We start from the raw sequence: 17,868 nt of genomic DNA on the forward strand, positions 1-17,868 counted from the left end.
TTCTAGAATTTTCAAATGGAAATGGAGTCCCTAGTTTTTGGGTTCCTCGAAAATACCCGCTACGATTTTTGGGTTTCAACCCTTAACGTCGAAGATGAACCCCTCTCTGCCAAATAGATACAATTTTTTTAAATAACTTTGTTCAGAATTTTACGATGGAAATAGAGTCTCTGATTTTTGGGCTCCTCGAAAATACCCGCTAAGATTTTTGGCCTTCAACGTTCAGTGGCAAAAATGAACCCTTCTCTGCCACGTAGAAACCACTTTGTCAAAAAATAAATTTTTATAGAATTTTGAAATGGAAATAGGGTCCCTGATTTTTGGGTTCCTCGAAAATACCTGCTACGATTTTTGGGCCTTAACCCTTAATGTCAAAAATTAACCCTGCTCTGCCACGTAAATACTACTTTGTCAAAAAAAATATTTTTGAAGAATTTTTCAATGAAAATAAAGTCTCTAATTTTTGGGCTCCTCAAAAATACCCGCTACGATTTTTGGGCTTCAACCCTCAACGTCAAAAATCAAACCCTCTCTACCACGTAGATACCACTTTGTCAAAAAATAAATTTTTGTAGAATTTTTCAATAGAAATAAATTCCCTGATTTTTGGGCTCCTCGAAAATACCCGCTACGATGTTTGGGCTTTAACCCTCAACGTCAAAAATCAACCCCTCTTTGCCACGTAGACACCACTTTGTCAAAAAATAAATTTTTCTAGAATTTTCAAATGGAAATGGTGTCCCTAGTTTTTGGGTTCCTCGAAAATACCCGCTACGATTTTTGGGCTTTAACCCTTAATGTCAAAAATCCACCCCTCTCTACCAAGTAGATACAACTTTCTCAAAAAAAAATATTTTTGTAGAATTTTTCAATGAAAATAACGTCTGTTATTTTTGGGCTCCTCGAAAATACCTGCTACAATTTTTGGGATTTAACCCTTAATGTCAAAAATTCACCCCTCTCTACCAAGCAGATACAACTTTCTCAAAAAAAAAATATTTTTGTAGAATTTTTCAATGAAAATAACGTCTGTTATTTTTGGGTTCCTTGAAAATACCTGCTACGATTTTTGGGCTTTAACCCTTAATGTCAAAAATCCACCCCTCTCTACCAAGTAGATACAACTTTCTCAAAAAAAAATATTTTTGTAGAATTTTTCAATGAAAATAACGTCTGTTATTTTTGGGCTCCTCAAAAATACCCGCTACGATTTTTGGGCTTCAACCCTCAACGTCAAAAATCAAACCCTCTCTACCACGTAGATACCACTTTGTCAAAAAATAAATTTTTGTAGAATTTTTCAATAGAAATAAAGTCTCTGATTTTTGGGCTCCTCGAAAATACACGTTGCGATTTTTGGGTTTTAACCCTTAACGTCAACAATCAACCCCTCTCTACCACGCAGATACAACGTTGTCAAAAAATAAATTTTTTGACGTCAAGGGTTAAATCCCAAAAATCGCAACGTGTATTTTCGAGGAACATAAAAATCAGAAACTCTATTTCCATTGAAAAATTCAGGAAAAATTGATTTTTTGACAAAGTAGTATCTACGTGGGTTGATTTTTGACGTTAAGGGTTGAAGCCTAAAAATTGTAGCGTGTATTTTCGAGGATCCCAAAAATCAGGGACTCTATTTCCATTAAAAAACTCCACATAAATTTATTTGCAGACAAAGTTGTATTTACGTGGTAGAGAGGGGTTGATTTTTGACGTTAAGGGTTAAAGCCCAAAAATCGTAGTAGGTATTTTCAAGGAGCCCAAAAATAAGTGACTCTATTCAAGCTCTAAAATTTTATAAAAGTTATTTTTTGACAATTTCGTATCTGCGTGTTACAAAGGGGTTAATTGTTTGCTGTAAGGGTTGGAACCCGAAAATCAAAGTGGGTATTTTCTGGGAGCCCAAAAAAGGTCCAAAAATATCCCGTTATTGAATTACTGAAAATTTTTAATTTGTTGAAGGGGATTGATTTGGGAAGTTAAGGGTTGGTTTGCGGAAAATTTTTTTTGCTAATTTTAAGAGCTCAAAAAAGCCCAAAAGTCTGGTGTAATTGAATTTTTATTATTTAGTGATTTAAAGAAGTGGAGGTGCTGGGTTAACGTAAGCTTGGCACCTCCACAAGAAAATTGATTTTTTGAAAAAAGTAAAGGAGCCCAAAAATTTGTATTGCAGCCCATATAGTAGAGTAGGATGATATATATTAGAAGGGGATAGGAGAGAATAGGATTGTGTAGGATAATATAAGATAGGATATAATATGATTCAAAAGGATAGGATATCATGGGCTACGATACGATACGTTAGGATACAAAAGGATAGGAAATGGTGTAATAAAATAAGTTAGGATAGAATATGATTGGATCGGATAGAATATCATGGGCTATGATAGGATAGGATATGATAGAATGAGATAGGATAGAATATGATTGGACTATATATAACATACACCATATATGTATATAAAATATGATAGGACATGATAGGATGAAATAGCATATAATAGGATATAATAGGCAATACATTTTCAAACACCGAGTTAGGGGACCCCTAAATACTTTTATTAAATTCTGTCTGAAAAATAAAAATAATAAAATATATTTGCAGCGATTATTTAAATAAAATAAACATTTTATGTACAAAAAATGACTTTGGGAAACCCTAAATATTTTTTTTTTAATTTGGCCGTAAACTTTGAAAGGAATTGAAGAAATTATTGTATTTTCCAACATAAGATTTTCATTTTAAAACTAAAAATGCTAAAAATAAGACATGTGAATTCCCTTAATTCCCCTAATTGTAAGAATAATGAATTATGTCCGATAATATAATAAAATTTTACAAACCAAGAACAGACATATTTTTTCTTGCTTCCTGTAAAGCTGAGGTTAACTCCAAGTTTTTTTGGTTCATTTCCAGCTTATTTTTCTGCATTTCTTCCAGCTCAGCTGTAACTGTATAAATATGTTATACCTATTGAGGATTTAAAAAATGTATATTGTGATTGCTAATAAAAAAATTATCAAAAAGACGTGACATTTTTGCATTGTTTGTTTAAAAATAATAATTTATTTATATTTTCAGCTCTAGAATAATGATGGAATCAAACAAAAAATTTATAAAATTTAAAGTCTACTTCAGCTAGCACAGTTTTTTATCTTGCAGTTTTTTCATACTTGTCAAAACTGGAGTTAAAATTTTTTGAAAAAGGCCCTAGTTTTGACTGAAAATTTTTTTGAACATATTGCTAATTTTGAATCACTTTTTTACAATAATATTTGTTTACGCTAAAGACTATACAATAGTTGAATGAATTTCGCCCCGTTGACCAATTTAATTCATTACCGACTTTGGATTTTTTGTTTAGATAAATTCAGAATTTAATTTTGAACAGAATTATAAGAGCCGATTTTTCAGTCCTTCTTTATTTAATTTTTTATGTTAATGGAAAAAGAGGAAAAAATCTCGATTTTGACGGTTTTATTTTTAATCTTCTTGAAAAAATTTCCCCCTGCTTAATATTGCTTGAATTTTATGCACAGGAGTGCATAAATAAAAAAAATATTGACTTGTTAAGTTAATTGTTTTAAACAAATTATATTAACAAATAGCCAAAATTATGGATTGGTCGCTCGCAAGGTATAATTGTGCGTTAGAATTGCTTACCATCACCATAAAATTGACACTTAATGATGAAAATTTGTCACTTGCTATTTGTTTATATTTTTTAAACAAATTATATAAACATATGCCTATTATCGGCATTTATTGGCAAAAAAGAATCGTTTTTTCTTCTTTTTCTGTACAAACTATCTTGTTAGTGATTTTAATTGAAAAAAATTTGTCACCTGATATTTTTTTATAATTTTGTTTAACAAGTTATATAAACAAATGTTTATCATCGGTTTTCATTGGCAAAAAAGAATCGTTTTTTCTTCTTATTCTGTACAAACTATCTTGTCAGGTATTTTAATTAAAACAATTTGTTAACCGATATTTGTTTATAATTTTGCTCGACAAATTGCATAAACAAATGCCTATTAACGATATTTATGGGCAAAAAAGAATCGTTTTTTCTTTATACTCTGTACAAACTATCTTGTCAGTGAGTTTAATTTAAAAAAATTTGTCAACTGATATTTTTTTATAATTTTTCTCAACGAATTGTATAAACAAATGCCTATTATCGACATTTATGAGCAAAAAGGGATAGTTTTTTCTTCTTAATCTGTACAAAATACCTGTTCAGTAATTTTAGTTAAAGAAAATTTGTCACCCAATATTTATTTATAATTTTTTAAATAAATAATATAAAAAATGTTCATTATTAGAATTTGCTGACAAAAATGTCGTTTTTTTTGCTAAGTGCCGCAAATGATGTTAAGTTAATTAATTAAAATACGATTAGCATAAAAACTATTTTTTTCAGTAAATATCTATAATCATCATTTGTTTAAAAATTAGAAAAAAAAATGAGAAGATAAATTTTTATTACCACACTTCACTGGCAAGATATCTTTTGTAGACAATTTAAAGATAAAAAAAACTTTGTTTGTTTATAAACGCTGATAAAAAATATTAATTTATATAAAAGCCTCAAATAATATTTAAAAAATTATTGAATGATAAATTTGCATCACTCAACAACATGGCCAACTATATTTGAAGACAGAATAAGAAGAAGAAAAGATTCTTTTTCGCCCATAAATGCCGATATTAGGAATTTGTTTTTAGAATTTGTTGAAAAAAATTATTAACAAAAAAACTGTCGACAAATTTTCTTCAAATAAAATCACTGACAAGATAGTTTGTACAAATTAGAAAGAAAAAAAGATTCTTTTTTGCCCACAACTGCCGATAATAGACATTTGTTTATATAATTTGTTAATCAAAATTATAAAAAAATATCGGCTGACCAATTTTCTTTAATTAAAATCACTGACATAATAGTTTGCGTAGAACAAGAAGAAAAAACGATTCTTTTTGCCCATAAATGCCGATAATAGGCATTTGTTTAACAAATATAAGCAAATATTAAGTGACAAATTTTTATCATTAAGTGTCATTTTTACGGTAAAGACAAGCAATTTTAACGCAGAATTATACTTTGCGAGCGGCCAATCCATGGTTTTGGCTATTTGTTAGTATAATTTTTTTTAAACAATTAACTTAATAAGTCAAAATTTTTTTTCATTTAAGCACCCCTGTGCATTAAATTCAAGCGAAATTGAGCAGGGGAAAATTTGTTCAAGATAATTAAAAATAAAACCGTCAAAATCGATATTTTTTCCTTTTTTTGCATTAAAACAACAGTTTAAATAAAAAAAAAACTTAAAAATCGACTCTTATAATTCTGTTCAAAAAAGATTGCTGAATTTATCAAAAAAAATTCAAAATTGGTAATGATTTGCGCCCTACAAGTTATTTTGCGCCCCGTTTTTTCATTTCACCCCACTTTGCGGTGGTCCGTTGACCCGAATGATTCTTTTCGAAAATACACTTTCAAATTGATAGTATTTTGTTAAGTTTTTGCAAAAAAAAAACTTTCGGAGAAATAAATATTTATAAAAATAGAGGCTTGCCACTTTTTATCTCCTTCTTGAGTTCAACGTTCTTCACTTTCAGCTTATCAAACTCGGAAATCTTGTTCTTCATATCTACTTGTATCCTCTTGACTGTGTTATCGCGATCTCTTTTCACCGATTCGTTGATTCGCGCGTTATCTCGCACGAGCTCGAGGATGATCCTCACGTCCTGGTTTATTGCTTCCGCCAGTTTGCTCATTACAGCCCATTGGCTCTTATCCCAGAGACCAAACTTGCTAAGTTCTCTGAAACGGATTTTCATCAGATCACAAGTAGATTTTGATTTACTGCTTTCTAGACTCTTGTGCAATGAAACAATAAAAAAAGACGTGACTAGAATGTAAAAGATCCACTTCAGCAAAAATTTTAGTTGCAATAAATATAAAGTTTTGGAAATAATAAACACTAAGGTGGTCAAATAACTTTTTCATACGTCAGTAAGCAAATTTTCTTTATTTAAATAGGATAGGATAGGATAGGATAGGATAGGATAGGATAGGATAGGATAGGATAGGATAGGATAGGATAGGATAGGATAGGATAGGATAGGATAGGATAGAATGGATAGGATAGGATAGGTAGGATAGGATGGCTTAGGATAGGATAGGACAGTACGTTACATAAGAGGATATGATAAGATAGGATATGACATTATAGGGTAGCACAAGAAAGGGCAGGATATGTCAGGATAGGGTAGGATAGGATAGGGTAGGATAGGGTAGGAGAGGGCTAGATTGGGTATTATATTATAGGATAGAACATGATAGGATATTATAGAATAGGATAAAATAGGGTAGGGTTAGAATAGGACAGGATAAGTTATGATAAGATAGGACCGGATATAATAGAATAGGGTAGAATAGAATAACCCAGGGCTGAGTGGGATATGGTAGAACATTTCCAAATATTTCACTCATTTAAGTAAAATTAAAATGAATTTATAAGAATTCAAGGAAATTAAAAAGAAATGGAAAATATTCCTAAGAATTCAAGGTGAGTTTAAAGGACTCTAATTGAGTAGAATTGAATTAATCTAGAAGAATTCAAGTGAATTCAGAAAAGTTGATCTGGAGTTTAAAAAATCAAGAGAACTCTAAGGAAATTCAAGAAACTTTAACGAAATTCGTAAGAATTTAAAATTATATAATTTAACAAAACTTATTAATTATAAAAATTTCCATTGAATTGAGTGAAATGTGGGTAAACAAAATTCAGAGAGAATTCAAAAGAATTTAAGGGAATTGAAACAAAGATTAAATTTAAAAAAATCTACGAATTAAATAAAATTCGAACAAATTTAGAAAAAATTATTGGAACTAAAAACATTTAAAAGGATTTAAAAATATTCATTTAATCCATTAAATTTGCAGTAAATTTAGAAAAATTCAAGGGAATTGTAAAGCATTTCTCGGCGTGCCGAAAAAATCCAGCCGAGCTTAAAATACTTCAGGCTGAATTGAAAAAGAAATTTTATCCTTGGAATTGAGTAGAATTGAGTAAATTTGGAAGAATTAAACTGAATTCGAAAGAATTTAGGTGGAATTAAACAAAATTATAAAGAATTCCAAAGAATTAAATAGAATTTAGGGTGAATTCCAAATTAATTTAAATGCATTTAAAAAGAAATCTTTAATATATCATATTACAGAAAAATGGTAGTAAATTTGAAAAAATTCAAGAAAATTCAAAAAAATTAAGGAAGAATAATAAAGATGCAAGATAATTCGAAAGAATATAAGGGATTCAAAATTAATTAGTAATAATTAAGAGTGAATATCAAATGAATTCAAATTCATTGAAAACATGGTAAAAAGTCCAAAATATTCTAATTAGTTCTGTAAAATTTAAAAGCATTTATAAGAATTAAAGAGAATTCAAAATAGCAAAAAATTCAAAATAGTAAAAGTAAGTTGAAGACTACAGGATGAATTTAGTAGAAATTAATTTTTTGTTTAAATCTGTTTATTTGAGAATTGAATTATTTTAAAAGAACTTAAGTAAATTCAAAAAAATTTAGAAAGAGTTAAAAAATGAAGAAAACTATAAACCGAAATAAATTCAAATTATTAACTTGAATAAATAACAAAATATTCCACTGATTTCAGTACAATTGGAGAAAATTTACAATAAGTTAAGAAAATTTAAGATATTTATGCAATTTAATAGAATTGAAATGAAAGTTTAGGAAAATCTGCGAGTAAAATAAAATTCGAACAAATTTAGGAAAAGTGAAAAAAGTCGATTAAATACATAAAATTTCAAGGTGATTTAAAAAATATTCATTCAATTTGAAAGAAATTAAGAAACGTCTAAGAATTCAAATTAAATTTAAAAATAATTAAAAGTGCATTAAAAGTGAATTAAAAAATCGTTTGAAAGTCCATTGAATCGAGTAGAATTGAAAGAATTTAGCAGAATACAAAAATTAAATTAAAAAATTTCAGGGTAAATTAAAAAAGTTTACAAGAATTCTAAAGAATTAAAAAGAATTTAGATGAATTCCGTATGAAGTCTAAATGAATTCAACTGAATTTTAAAAAAGTAAAAAATATTCCATTGATTGATTTTAGCATATTCACGTTTTTTTATTAGCATACTTTTATTCTTTGTAACAAATCTTACATCCTTATGAATTTAAGTAGGGGAAGGGAAGTGAGGATAAGGAAGTAGGGCATGAAGGGATGAATATTTAAAGTATATAAAGTTATGGTAGGGGTAGTAGGGTAAGTGATGAGAGAAAAAGTAAAGAGGGAAGTAAGGGGGGGGGGTAAGTAAAAGAATTAAGAGAAGGATAATAACGGGATGAATGGGGAAGTCAGAAGAAGTAAAAATAAGTAAGGGTAAGGAAAGGGAAATGAGGAGATGGAAAGAAGGGAAAGTATGTATAAGGTGGGTATATAGAGGAAATAAAGTTTAGCAATGGGAGGGAAAGTAGGGAATGTGGTGGTAGGGGTAGTGAGTAAGAGCGATGAGGTAAAAATAAATAGAGAAGGAAGAAGTCGATATGGAAATTTGTGGTTGTGATGAAATGGGTAGTAGAATAAGCGAAAAGGGAGGAAATAGAGGTGGATTAATTGATGGAAGCGAGGGGGATGGTGAGAAGGTTAAGCGGGTGAGAGAAAGTGAAGGAATGTTAGTAGAACAAGTAAAGTGTAGTGGGGGGTGGGAAAGTAGCGGGTGTGATGGGAGGGGAAGTAGGCAAGTAGGCTTAAGTGGGGGAAGGCAAGGAGACATATATTACAATAACAATATAAATATATTCAAACATCTTGGTTCGACTTTAGAGTTTGCATTTAGCACAAGCGTATTCAATTCTTTTTCTTACCATAATTTTATTCCTTTTAAAAATTCTTACGTCTTGATGAATTTAGGTAGGAAAAGGAAAGTGACTATGGGAAGTGTGAATGAAAGAATTGAGAAAAGTAAAATTACGGGAGGGATGGTTAGTGAGAGGAAGTGAAACGAAGTAAAGGAAAAAAAACAGAGAGAGTGATGAAAAGTGATGGGATGGTCAGTAGGGACAATGAGTGGTGGTTAAACAGCAGAAGAGAAGCTTGTCGAGGAGAGGGGAAGTAGGAATTGTGATGGGATATTTGGATAATTAAAGAAAGGGGAAGTAGAGGTGATTGAAGTACTGGAAGGGCATGTAAGTTAAGGGAAAGTAGAGGGTGGGTTGAGAAGAAGAAGACGCGAGGTAGAACAGTATAAGGGATGGGGAAAGTGAGGGGGCGCAAGGAGTGAGGAAAGTGAGAGGATGTAAGAGAGTAAGAAGTACGCGAAGTAAAGATCATCAAAGGGTGGGGAAGTAGGAGAACTAAAATAAGAATATAATAAAAATATATAATAACATTTTAAAATGTTAGTTTGACTTTAGAGTTTGCATATAACACAAGTCTATTTAAGTTTTTCTCTTAACATACTTTTATTCCTTTTATAAATTCAGACGTCTTAATGATTTGAAGGCATTCTGATTTATTGCACTAAAAAGTATAATGAGAGGTTTGTGGGGACGTCCCTTGCTTAAAAATTCTTATCGCCTCAAGATAACTGTTTAGTTTTTTCTTTAAAGAATTGAGATTCTCTTAAACAAATATTACACCGCCGCTTCGCGAACAATTTGCGTTTCTTTTACAAAAGGACGTTACCTGAAAATTCGGTGGTACGTTAAGTACTGATTTTTATCTCTTCAAGAGGGAAGATGTAATAACATTAATCATTAAAATTTTTTTCATCCAAAAATTGCTTTAAATATAAAATTAAGTATTTTTAAAATCTTATAAGCTTTGATTTTATAAAAATTAGTACAAAAAGAAAGTTTCTTTATTTTAAACAGCCTATTAAATAAATTTTTTATGTTAATTGTGAACTGATAATTTTGTTGGTATTTGGTTGTAATCAAACATTGATTGTATAAGATTCCACAGGGAAGATCGAGATAAAAAATGTTTTTAGGTTTTAAAATACAAAAAAAATCAATTTTGTTTTCAATTAATTTATAACAATTAAGACAGTAAAGAAACTTTATGCACGATATAAAAATGTTTTTAGCGAATGTAAGTTCACTAACCTTATATCTTTTTGGGAAAATGTTCATGAATAAGGTAAAGCAGGTTGATTAACAAAAAAAAATTTGTTAATTTTTAAACTTTAAAAAAAATTTTTTTAAACTTTATTTTTAAAAAATCGCTAGAAAAAGTTTTTTTTTAATTTAATAAGCTTGAAGCCCATGTGCCGAGTGTGTCACGTGACTAATTTCCTAGCTTACCGAAACGTTTTTTATTTCCAAACTTATTTTTACACGAAGCGCAACATCTAGTTGTAAATTTGGGATAATAAATAAGAAGTATTGAGAAAGGTGGGTCCGCTCCTGAATTTTGAATATTCTTATTTATGATCTTGAATTCTTAACTCGATGTGGCGCTTCGTGTGAAAATAAGCTAGGAAATAAAAAAAAGTGTGGGTAAGGTAGGAATCTGGTCACGGGACCCACTCATCACATGACCTTATGTGAAAATAGCGCAATCGACAAAGAAATGTGGGCTCTTAAAATTTTTGGAACTCTGTTTCTCATTTTGCCGCAATGAGCGTCTCATCGTCTCTCGTACTTTTTCCCGCGGATAGGATCGCAACAATAGGATAAAATCTGCTTGGATACGATAGAATCATTTGAAAGAGAATAGGATGGGGTTGAAGAGGATAGGAGAGGATAAGATTAGATAGAATCATATAGGATTGGATGGAATCAGATATGATAGAATTTTATATATACGAGGATTGGATAGGATCGGGAAGGATTGAATAGGATCGGATAGGATCGGATGGGACCAGATAAGACCAGATATGATAGTACAGAGGTGTATAAGACAAAACAGATATGAAGCACAGAAAACCCTAAATATCAAATTTTATATTATTTCCTAATTCTAGATGGGATAGGATAAGATAGGAGAGAATAGGAGAGATAGAGAGGAGTAAGATGAGATAGAGAAGAATTTGAAGGACTTAATTAACGACTTAATAGGCTACGAAACCCTAAAAAATTTGGTTGGATGACAGTCAGTTCGTTGTGCTTTTTTCCGGAAGGAAAAATAAGAAGTTAAGGAATAGAAAGTAGGAGAAGCGAGGAGATGGGAAGTAAGAGCAAATAAGTCATAGTATGGGCGGGATAAATTGAATGAATTAATTATCGTCTTAATAGGTTATGAACTACTTTTTAGGGGTTCGTAGCCCCAGCCTAGTTTCGTTCGTGTGTTCGAATATAGTACTTTTTTGCAAGAGAAGCATAAAGAACTGAAGGAATAGGGAGTAGAGGAAGTGTGAGTTATAGAAGTAGGAAAAGCAATCGGCAGCGTGGGAAGGGAGGTAGAAGAAAGGAAGCAAGGATGGGATGAAAGTAAAAGGAAGGGTGGACATGAAAGGTAGAGAGGTAATAAGAATGGTAGTAGGGGTGGGTGAGGAGAGGAACATAAGGTTAGTTGAATGGGAATTAAGGAGAGGGAGGGATAGTAGAAGTGAGGGGGATGGTGTGAGGAGAGAAAAAGTAAGACAAGGTGTAAAGAAATCAGAAGTAGGGAAAGTGAAGGGTACTAACGGGTCGTAGTTACGAAAAGTGATATGAGGGGGAATAGGTGAGCAGGCATGAGTAGGGAAGGAGAAGCAGGGAAGGGAGGAATGAAAATGGAAAGTAGGAGTAGTTAAAGGAGTGCTGTTAGATTTAGAGGCAGAGATTTAGGCAGAGGTTTAAGGTTCTAGTTAGGCAGAGGTGGCAGATTTAGGGTATGGGAAGACAAGTGAAAAGGAAGCTATGGACCGAAAAGTGGAGAAGTGAGAAAAACTAAAGGTGGAGTGAGAGGAAGTAAAGAAGTGACATGTAGGGGAAACGAGGGGCACTTATGAGAAGAAAACTAGAAAAAGGGACAAGTGTGCTAGAAATTGGAAGTAGAGGAAATGATTTGAGAGGTAAAAGAGAAAGTAAGAAAAGGAAGAGTAAAAAGGGAAGCAAAAAGATGGAGAAGAAGTGAGAGGAATTTAGTTTTGAGCTAAGTTAGGGTGAGTTGAGGATAAGAAGTTAGAAAAGGAGAAGTTAAGGTAGGAGGAGTATAGGAAGATGTGGGACTTGAAGAGAGAGTGATAAAAAGTAAAGGAAGTAGAAGGCATGATAGGGTTCACGTGAGGAGAGGGGAAGTGAAGAAATTTTAAGTAAGGGAAGGGAATGGAAGTGAAATTAAGGAAGTAGGGGTAGAGAGGGATTGGGAATTAGGAAAATCGATGGAAGGCGTATTATGTAAGTGAGGGTGATAAGTGGAGGAGAAGTAGGAAGAGGAGGGGTGGATACTTATGGGTGGTGATGGATGGGGTTGCAGGAGAAGTTTGAAGAGAGGAAGTAGAGGCAGGAGCAGTTGATGATGGGAGGGAAAGTGACGTGGTAAGTAAATTGGTGAGTAATTAAAATAGACTGATTTATAAAACTGAAGAACCAAGTCAACTGATAAAGTGGCTGAGGACTTTTTATTCCTTATTTGCTGATAACGATTCCTAAAAGTAAAATATTGGAATTATTTTTTCTACAGCATAAATCTTGAGTGGAAAAAATTAATGGGGATAAAGTAGGTTAAAATTGATGGTACCTCTGCTCTGCTGCGGCTGAGTGCAGTTTGTATTCGAGAAATGTCGCCTCGATTCCGTTTATCAGGTCGAGAATCGTGCTAGCAGCAAGTGAGCAACTTCGGCAATGTTTGAAACAACCACGGTCACCGACAGCTTGCGTACTTCGCGAGATTTTTTCCACGAAAGATTCCGAGTCCACGCCTTTCATCTTCGCCTAGATATGCATTCCACTCGAATAAATGCACAGCATAAGAGCTAGGCTAAGTGGTCGGTTCGTCCCTCGTTGAGAAAGACTCAAGATTTCAAATTTTCTGCCTCTTCACACTTCTCCAGTCGGTCGTAAAAATGTGTCAGAGATATTTCATCAAAAAGAATATTGGAATTTTAAATTCGAGGGAGAACTTGAATAATTGAATATTTCTTTCAACATTTCAACGAACCTTCAGATGAAAAAACATTTAACAATGTACATTAGAGTGGTCCAAAAAACGCATTGAAATTTGTTGTTGTCATTTTCATACTTTCACCCCCTCCCTGCCCAAAAAAATTTTTTGAATTAAAAGAAATGTATTTTTGGTTAAAAAAAGTGTTATTTCGAGCTTGCGCAAACCCTATAAAGTTTACCACGTATTCCCCATGAGAAAAAGCAAGCCTTATTGTAAATTTGAGAGATAATGGCAAATTTTAGGCGAGACGAGTTGTCCCTTTTAATTCATCTGCAAAAATAGCTACAAAATAGAAGAATTGAATTAATTTTTTAATTTTATCCCCCTAAACTTATTTCATAGGGTCTCAAAAAGCCCCATAAGTGAAAAATTGGGTTTTGTGAGTTTCTGCCGCTAATTCTTATTTTTTGCGGTTTATATTAGTACATATTGTTTCTGAAAAATAATATTACTTTTACTGATAATCAGATATTTTAGAAAATTGTTCAAACAATTTATGATTGTTTATAGCAATTTTACTTTAGATTTTAGGAAGCAATTCGCGATATTTTATGCATTTTTGCACTTGTTCCAAAATTTTATTTATGGTGAGGAACTAATGATTTAAAATTAACAAAAATATTTTTCAAACAATTTTTTATTGTTTATAACAATATTATCTTAGATAAGTACTGCATATTAGCGGGCTTTTAAAATGAAAATACCAATTTTTAAAAAATTTCTACTTAGAGTGAGGTAAAAATTATTCTAAGTAGTTGAATTAATTGTTTAAACAATTTCTAATTGTTTATAACTATGACACTTTAAAGTGATGCTAGAAAATTGCGGGCTTTTCAGAAATTTCCCATTTTTTTAAACTTTTTACATAACGTAAAGTAATGATAATCAGTAATAATAATTGATCAAACTTAACAAATTATTTGTTTAAACAATATATTTTTGTTCATACCTACCTTTTCTTAGAATAATATTAGAATGTTTCTGTTTTTTCCTGAACTTTTTAAGTTTTTGTAAGATTTTCGGTTACATTAAGATAATAATTAATATAAAATAAAAAATTATTTAATTAAATATGTAATGGTTGTTTATAACTATTTTTTAGTACATTATTGATAGAAAGTAGCGTTTATCGACAATTTTCAACCTTTTTGAACTTTTTACGTAGAGTTAGAAAATATTTAATAAAATTCAATAAAAATAATTGTTTAGAATATCTATTAAAATATTTATAACAATATTCTTTTAAAACAATACTAGAAAGTTGCGGTTTATTTTTCTGAAATTTTCAATTTTTTTTAGCTTTTTAGTTATGAATAAATAATTATTACACTTTCTTACATTTTTTTCCTTAAGTAAAAAACTTAAAAAGAATTGGAATGGAAAGGAGCGGATTCAGATAGTAAAAAATGTAAAGTGACAAATTTAGATTTAGGGCCCTGTACTAAACCTCTTTTTGTAATCCAAAACAATATTTTGACCTGTTTTTTTGCTAACCTATTAAACAAAATAGTTTTAATCAACAATAAATTGAATTATCAAAAAATTTTGTGACTTTTAATTAATTATTGCCTTACTTTAACCGAAAATCTGGAAAAGGTTTAGAAATTTTAAGCAAGATAGCAGCTTTCTAGCATTCTTAAAAAGAATATTCGCATAAAAAATACTAAATTGTTCGACAAAATAATTATTGTTATCTTTAATTGATTTTTTCCTCTCCCTAACTGCAAAGTTGAAAACTATTTTCAAAAATTAAGAAAAAGCTGCGACTTTTCAACTCTATTCTAAGAAAATTTTTTATAAACAATAATAAACTGTTCAAACATGTTTTTTCAAAATCTGATTATTAGTATAGTCTGGTACATTATGTATTACAAACAATTTTTGCTAAAACAAAACAAAAAATTAGAATTAGAGCCAAGAATTCGCAAAACCAATGTTTCACTTATGGGGGTTTTTCGGGACCATTTAAAAAAGACTTATGGGGATAATGTTAAGAACGTAATTCTTGATTGGTATTTTATCACTAATTGTAAAAATAAATCAAGGTACGTCTCGATATGATTAATATTCATGATTCTGTCCCAAATTTACAAAAACTTATTTTTTATGGCAAACATGTGTTAAGCTTTTTGGGGTTTACGGAGAGCCTAAATATGAAATTGTTTAAAAACAAGAAAATATGTATTTTTTTATTTGAAAAAATTCAGGGAGGGGGGGGGGGTTAAGAGTATAAAAATTACAACGCATTTTGCAGAAAAACAGTTTTATGTTAAATTTATGCTGAAAATGATATTCCTTAAATTGTTTTCGATATGAGTTATTTTTATTCCATATGTGATATATAAGCTTCGAAGTACTATTTGACTAATTTAAAAAAATTTTACCAAATTTTTTTCTGTCATTTGTAAGTTGTGATATTTTTCATAAAAATATGTTTCTTTTAAAAGGCATTTTGTCAATATTTGAAAAGTTAATAACATACTTATAGAAATTGCTTACAAATTTAAGTATGATCTCTATCTTACTCTAGAATGTACGAAATTATAAAATTAATTAACGATGAAAAAAAATCCTCAAAGCATGGTTTACCAATAATTTGTATGGAAATTTTAATTTTATTATATTCAAGAAACAAAAAAATATTTTTTAGAAATGCCTCATTTAATGATTTGAAATTGGGCTTAAATCTTTTATCGGAAACCAGGATATAATTATCAACCATAAAATTTCATAAGAAAGCACCTTTCAATTAAATTTAGTTACTCTAAATTAATTAAAATTAAAATTAAATAAATCAATTTCTTCTCAAAAGTGTTAAAAAAAATAATGCATTTTATTTATTTTTGAAAAGTTTGCAAATTAATTTGACTTGTCTTGTATATAAAAAATAAATAATTATCTAGAAAAAATAAAATGTGACCAAATTGTGCTAAAAACAATTTAGGGAGTCCGGGGCTAAGCGCGCTTCGAGGCTAAGCGCGCGCTTTATTAGATTAAAAAAAGGTTTCTCGCAAAAAACTTGCATAATGGCGAGTGAAATAGCCTTAAGTTCCTTGTATTCCTGCACATGTGAAAAAAATAAACAAAAATGACGCTGGGGACTGAGCGCACACTTTCCCGCAAGGGCTCAGCGCGCTCCTCGTATGGGTGCAACGAGACTTTGAAAAAACGTTTTGTACCCGACTGAATTAGAAATTCGGATTTTTCGTTCATGCGCGGCGGGCGAAAAAAGTTTGTCTTTCCTAGGACCGAAAAAAGTGAAGGTTGTGTGCATGAGGACGAAAAAATATTAAAAAATCTTTATACCTCGCCCGTCTCGCAAGCCCTCAAAACACGGGTATGAGAGAGAAATTAAATGTGTTTATTAAATTAAAAAATTTTGATTGAGAAATCGATAGGCGTGTGCTTAGCCCCAAGCGTGAAAATGATAGAATGCGCACTTAGCCACATGCCTTTTTTGGAGCGTCTTTGGAGTAAGCCTCAATTTTATCGAATATTAGCTCAACTTTTTTTCATAGATTATCGCTTCTATGGACAAAATTATAGTTGAAATATCACTCCTTCACATTGCATCGGAGCTTTTTTCTTAACTTTATTTTGTTATTAAAAATTGATCATGCAAAAATTGTGCGCACTAAGCCCTAAGCCTGAAATCGATGAAGTGCGCGCTAAGCCCAACGCCTTTTTCAGGCGTCTTAAGAGTTAGCGTCAATGAGATCCAATATCAACTAACCTTTTTCTTAATAAAAATTGCGTCCATGGACAAAATTCTTGTTGAAATATCACTCCCTCAAGCTGTATAATTGCCTTTTTTAAACTTAATTTTTTTTTAAATTGAAAATGCGAAAACTGTGCGCGCTGAGTCCCAAGCCTTAAAGCGTTGAAGTGCGCGCTTATCCGCACGATTTTTTCCGGGCGCCTTTGGAGTGGGCGTAAATTGTATCAAATAAAAACTAAACTTTTGCTCATAGACGATCGCGTCTGCAAAGAAAATTGTAGTTTAAATATCACTCCTTCAAGTTGAATCACTGATTTTTTTCTTAACTTCATTTTGCTATTAAAAATTGATGATGTAAAAACTGTGCGCGCTGAGCCCCAAGCCTGAAAGCGATAGAGTCCGCGCTAAGCCCCACGCCTTTTTTGCAAGTGTTTGGAGTTTGTGTAAATTTGATCAAATAACAACTTAATTTTTTCTTGTAGACAATCGCGTCTGAAAAGAAAATTCTAGTTGTAATATTACTCCTTCAAGTTGCTTCAGTGATTTTTCTCTGAACTTTATTTTGCTACTAAAAATTGACGATACAAAAACTGCGCGCACTGAGTCCCAAAACTGAAAGCGACAGAGTGCGCGCTAAGCCCCACGCCTTTTTCTCGCGTCTTTGGAGTTTGCATAAATTTTATCAAATAACAACTAAATTTTTTCTTGTAGACAATCGCGTCTGCAAAGAAAATTCTAGTTGTAATATTACTCCTTCAAGTTGCATCAGTGATTTTTCTCTGAACTTATTTTTGCTACTAAAAATTGACGATACAAAAACTGCGCGCACTGGGCCCCAAACCTGAAAGCGACAGAGTGCGCGCTAAGCCCCACGCCTTTTTCGCACGTCTTTGGAGTTTGCGTAAATTGTATCAAATAACAACTAAACTTTTGCTCATAGACTATCGCGTCTGTGAATAAAATTGCAGTTTAAATATTACTTCTTAAAGTTGCATTAGTGATTGTTTTTTAACT

The 17,868-nt window shown here is 31.2% G+C and overlaps 1 protein-coding gene across 1 annotated transcript in view; it reads right to left on the reverse strand.

The window, feature by feature from the left end:
• LOC117181743 (interaptin-like) overlaps window positions 1–17,868 on the reverse strand; it is a 47,290-nt gene that overhangs the window by 18,699 nt on the left and 10,723 nt on the right. The window contains exons 3-5 of the mRNA XM_033374707.1: window positions 12,711–12,904; window positions 5,581–5,828; window positions 2,845–2,952 (exon numbers count right to left, since the gene is read on the reverse strand). Coding sequence (XP_033230598.1) covers window positions 2,845–2,952; window positions 5,581–5,828; window positions 12,711–12,904 — 550 coding nt within the window. The remainder of the gene's footprint in view (window positions 1–2,844; window positions 2,953–5,580; window positions 5,829–12,710; window positions 12,905–17,868) is intronic.

This window comes from Belonocnema kinseyi, chromosome 10 (assembly GCF_010883055.1).
Source record: "Belonocnema kinseyi isolate 2016_QV_RU_SX_M_011 chromosome 10, B_treatae_v1, whole genome shotgun sequence".
In the NCBI taxonomy this organism is placed as follows: Eukaryota; Metazoa; Arthropoda; class Insecta; order Hymenoptera; family Cynipidae; genus Belonocnema; species Belonocnema kinseyi.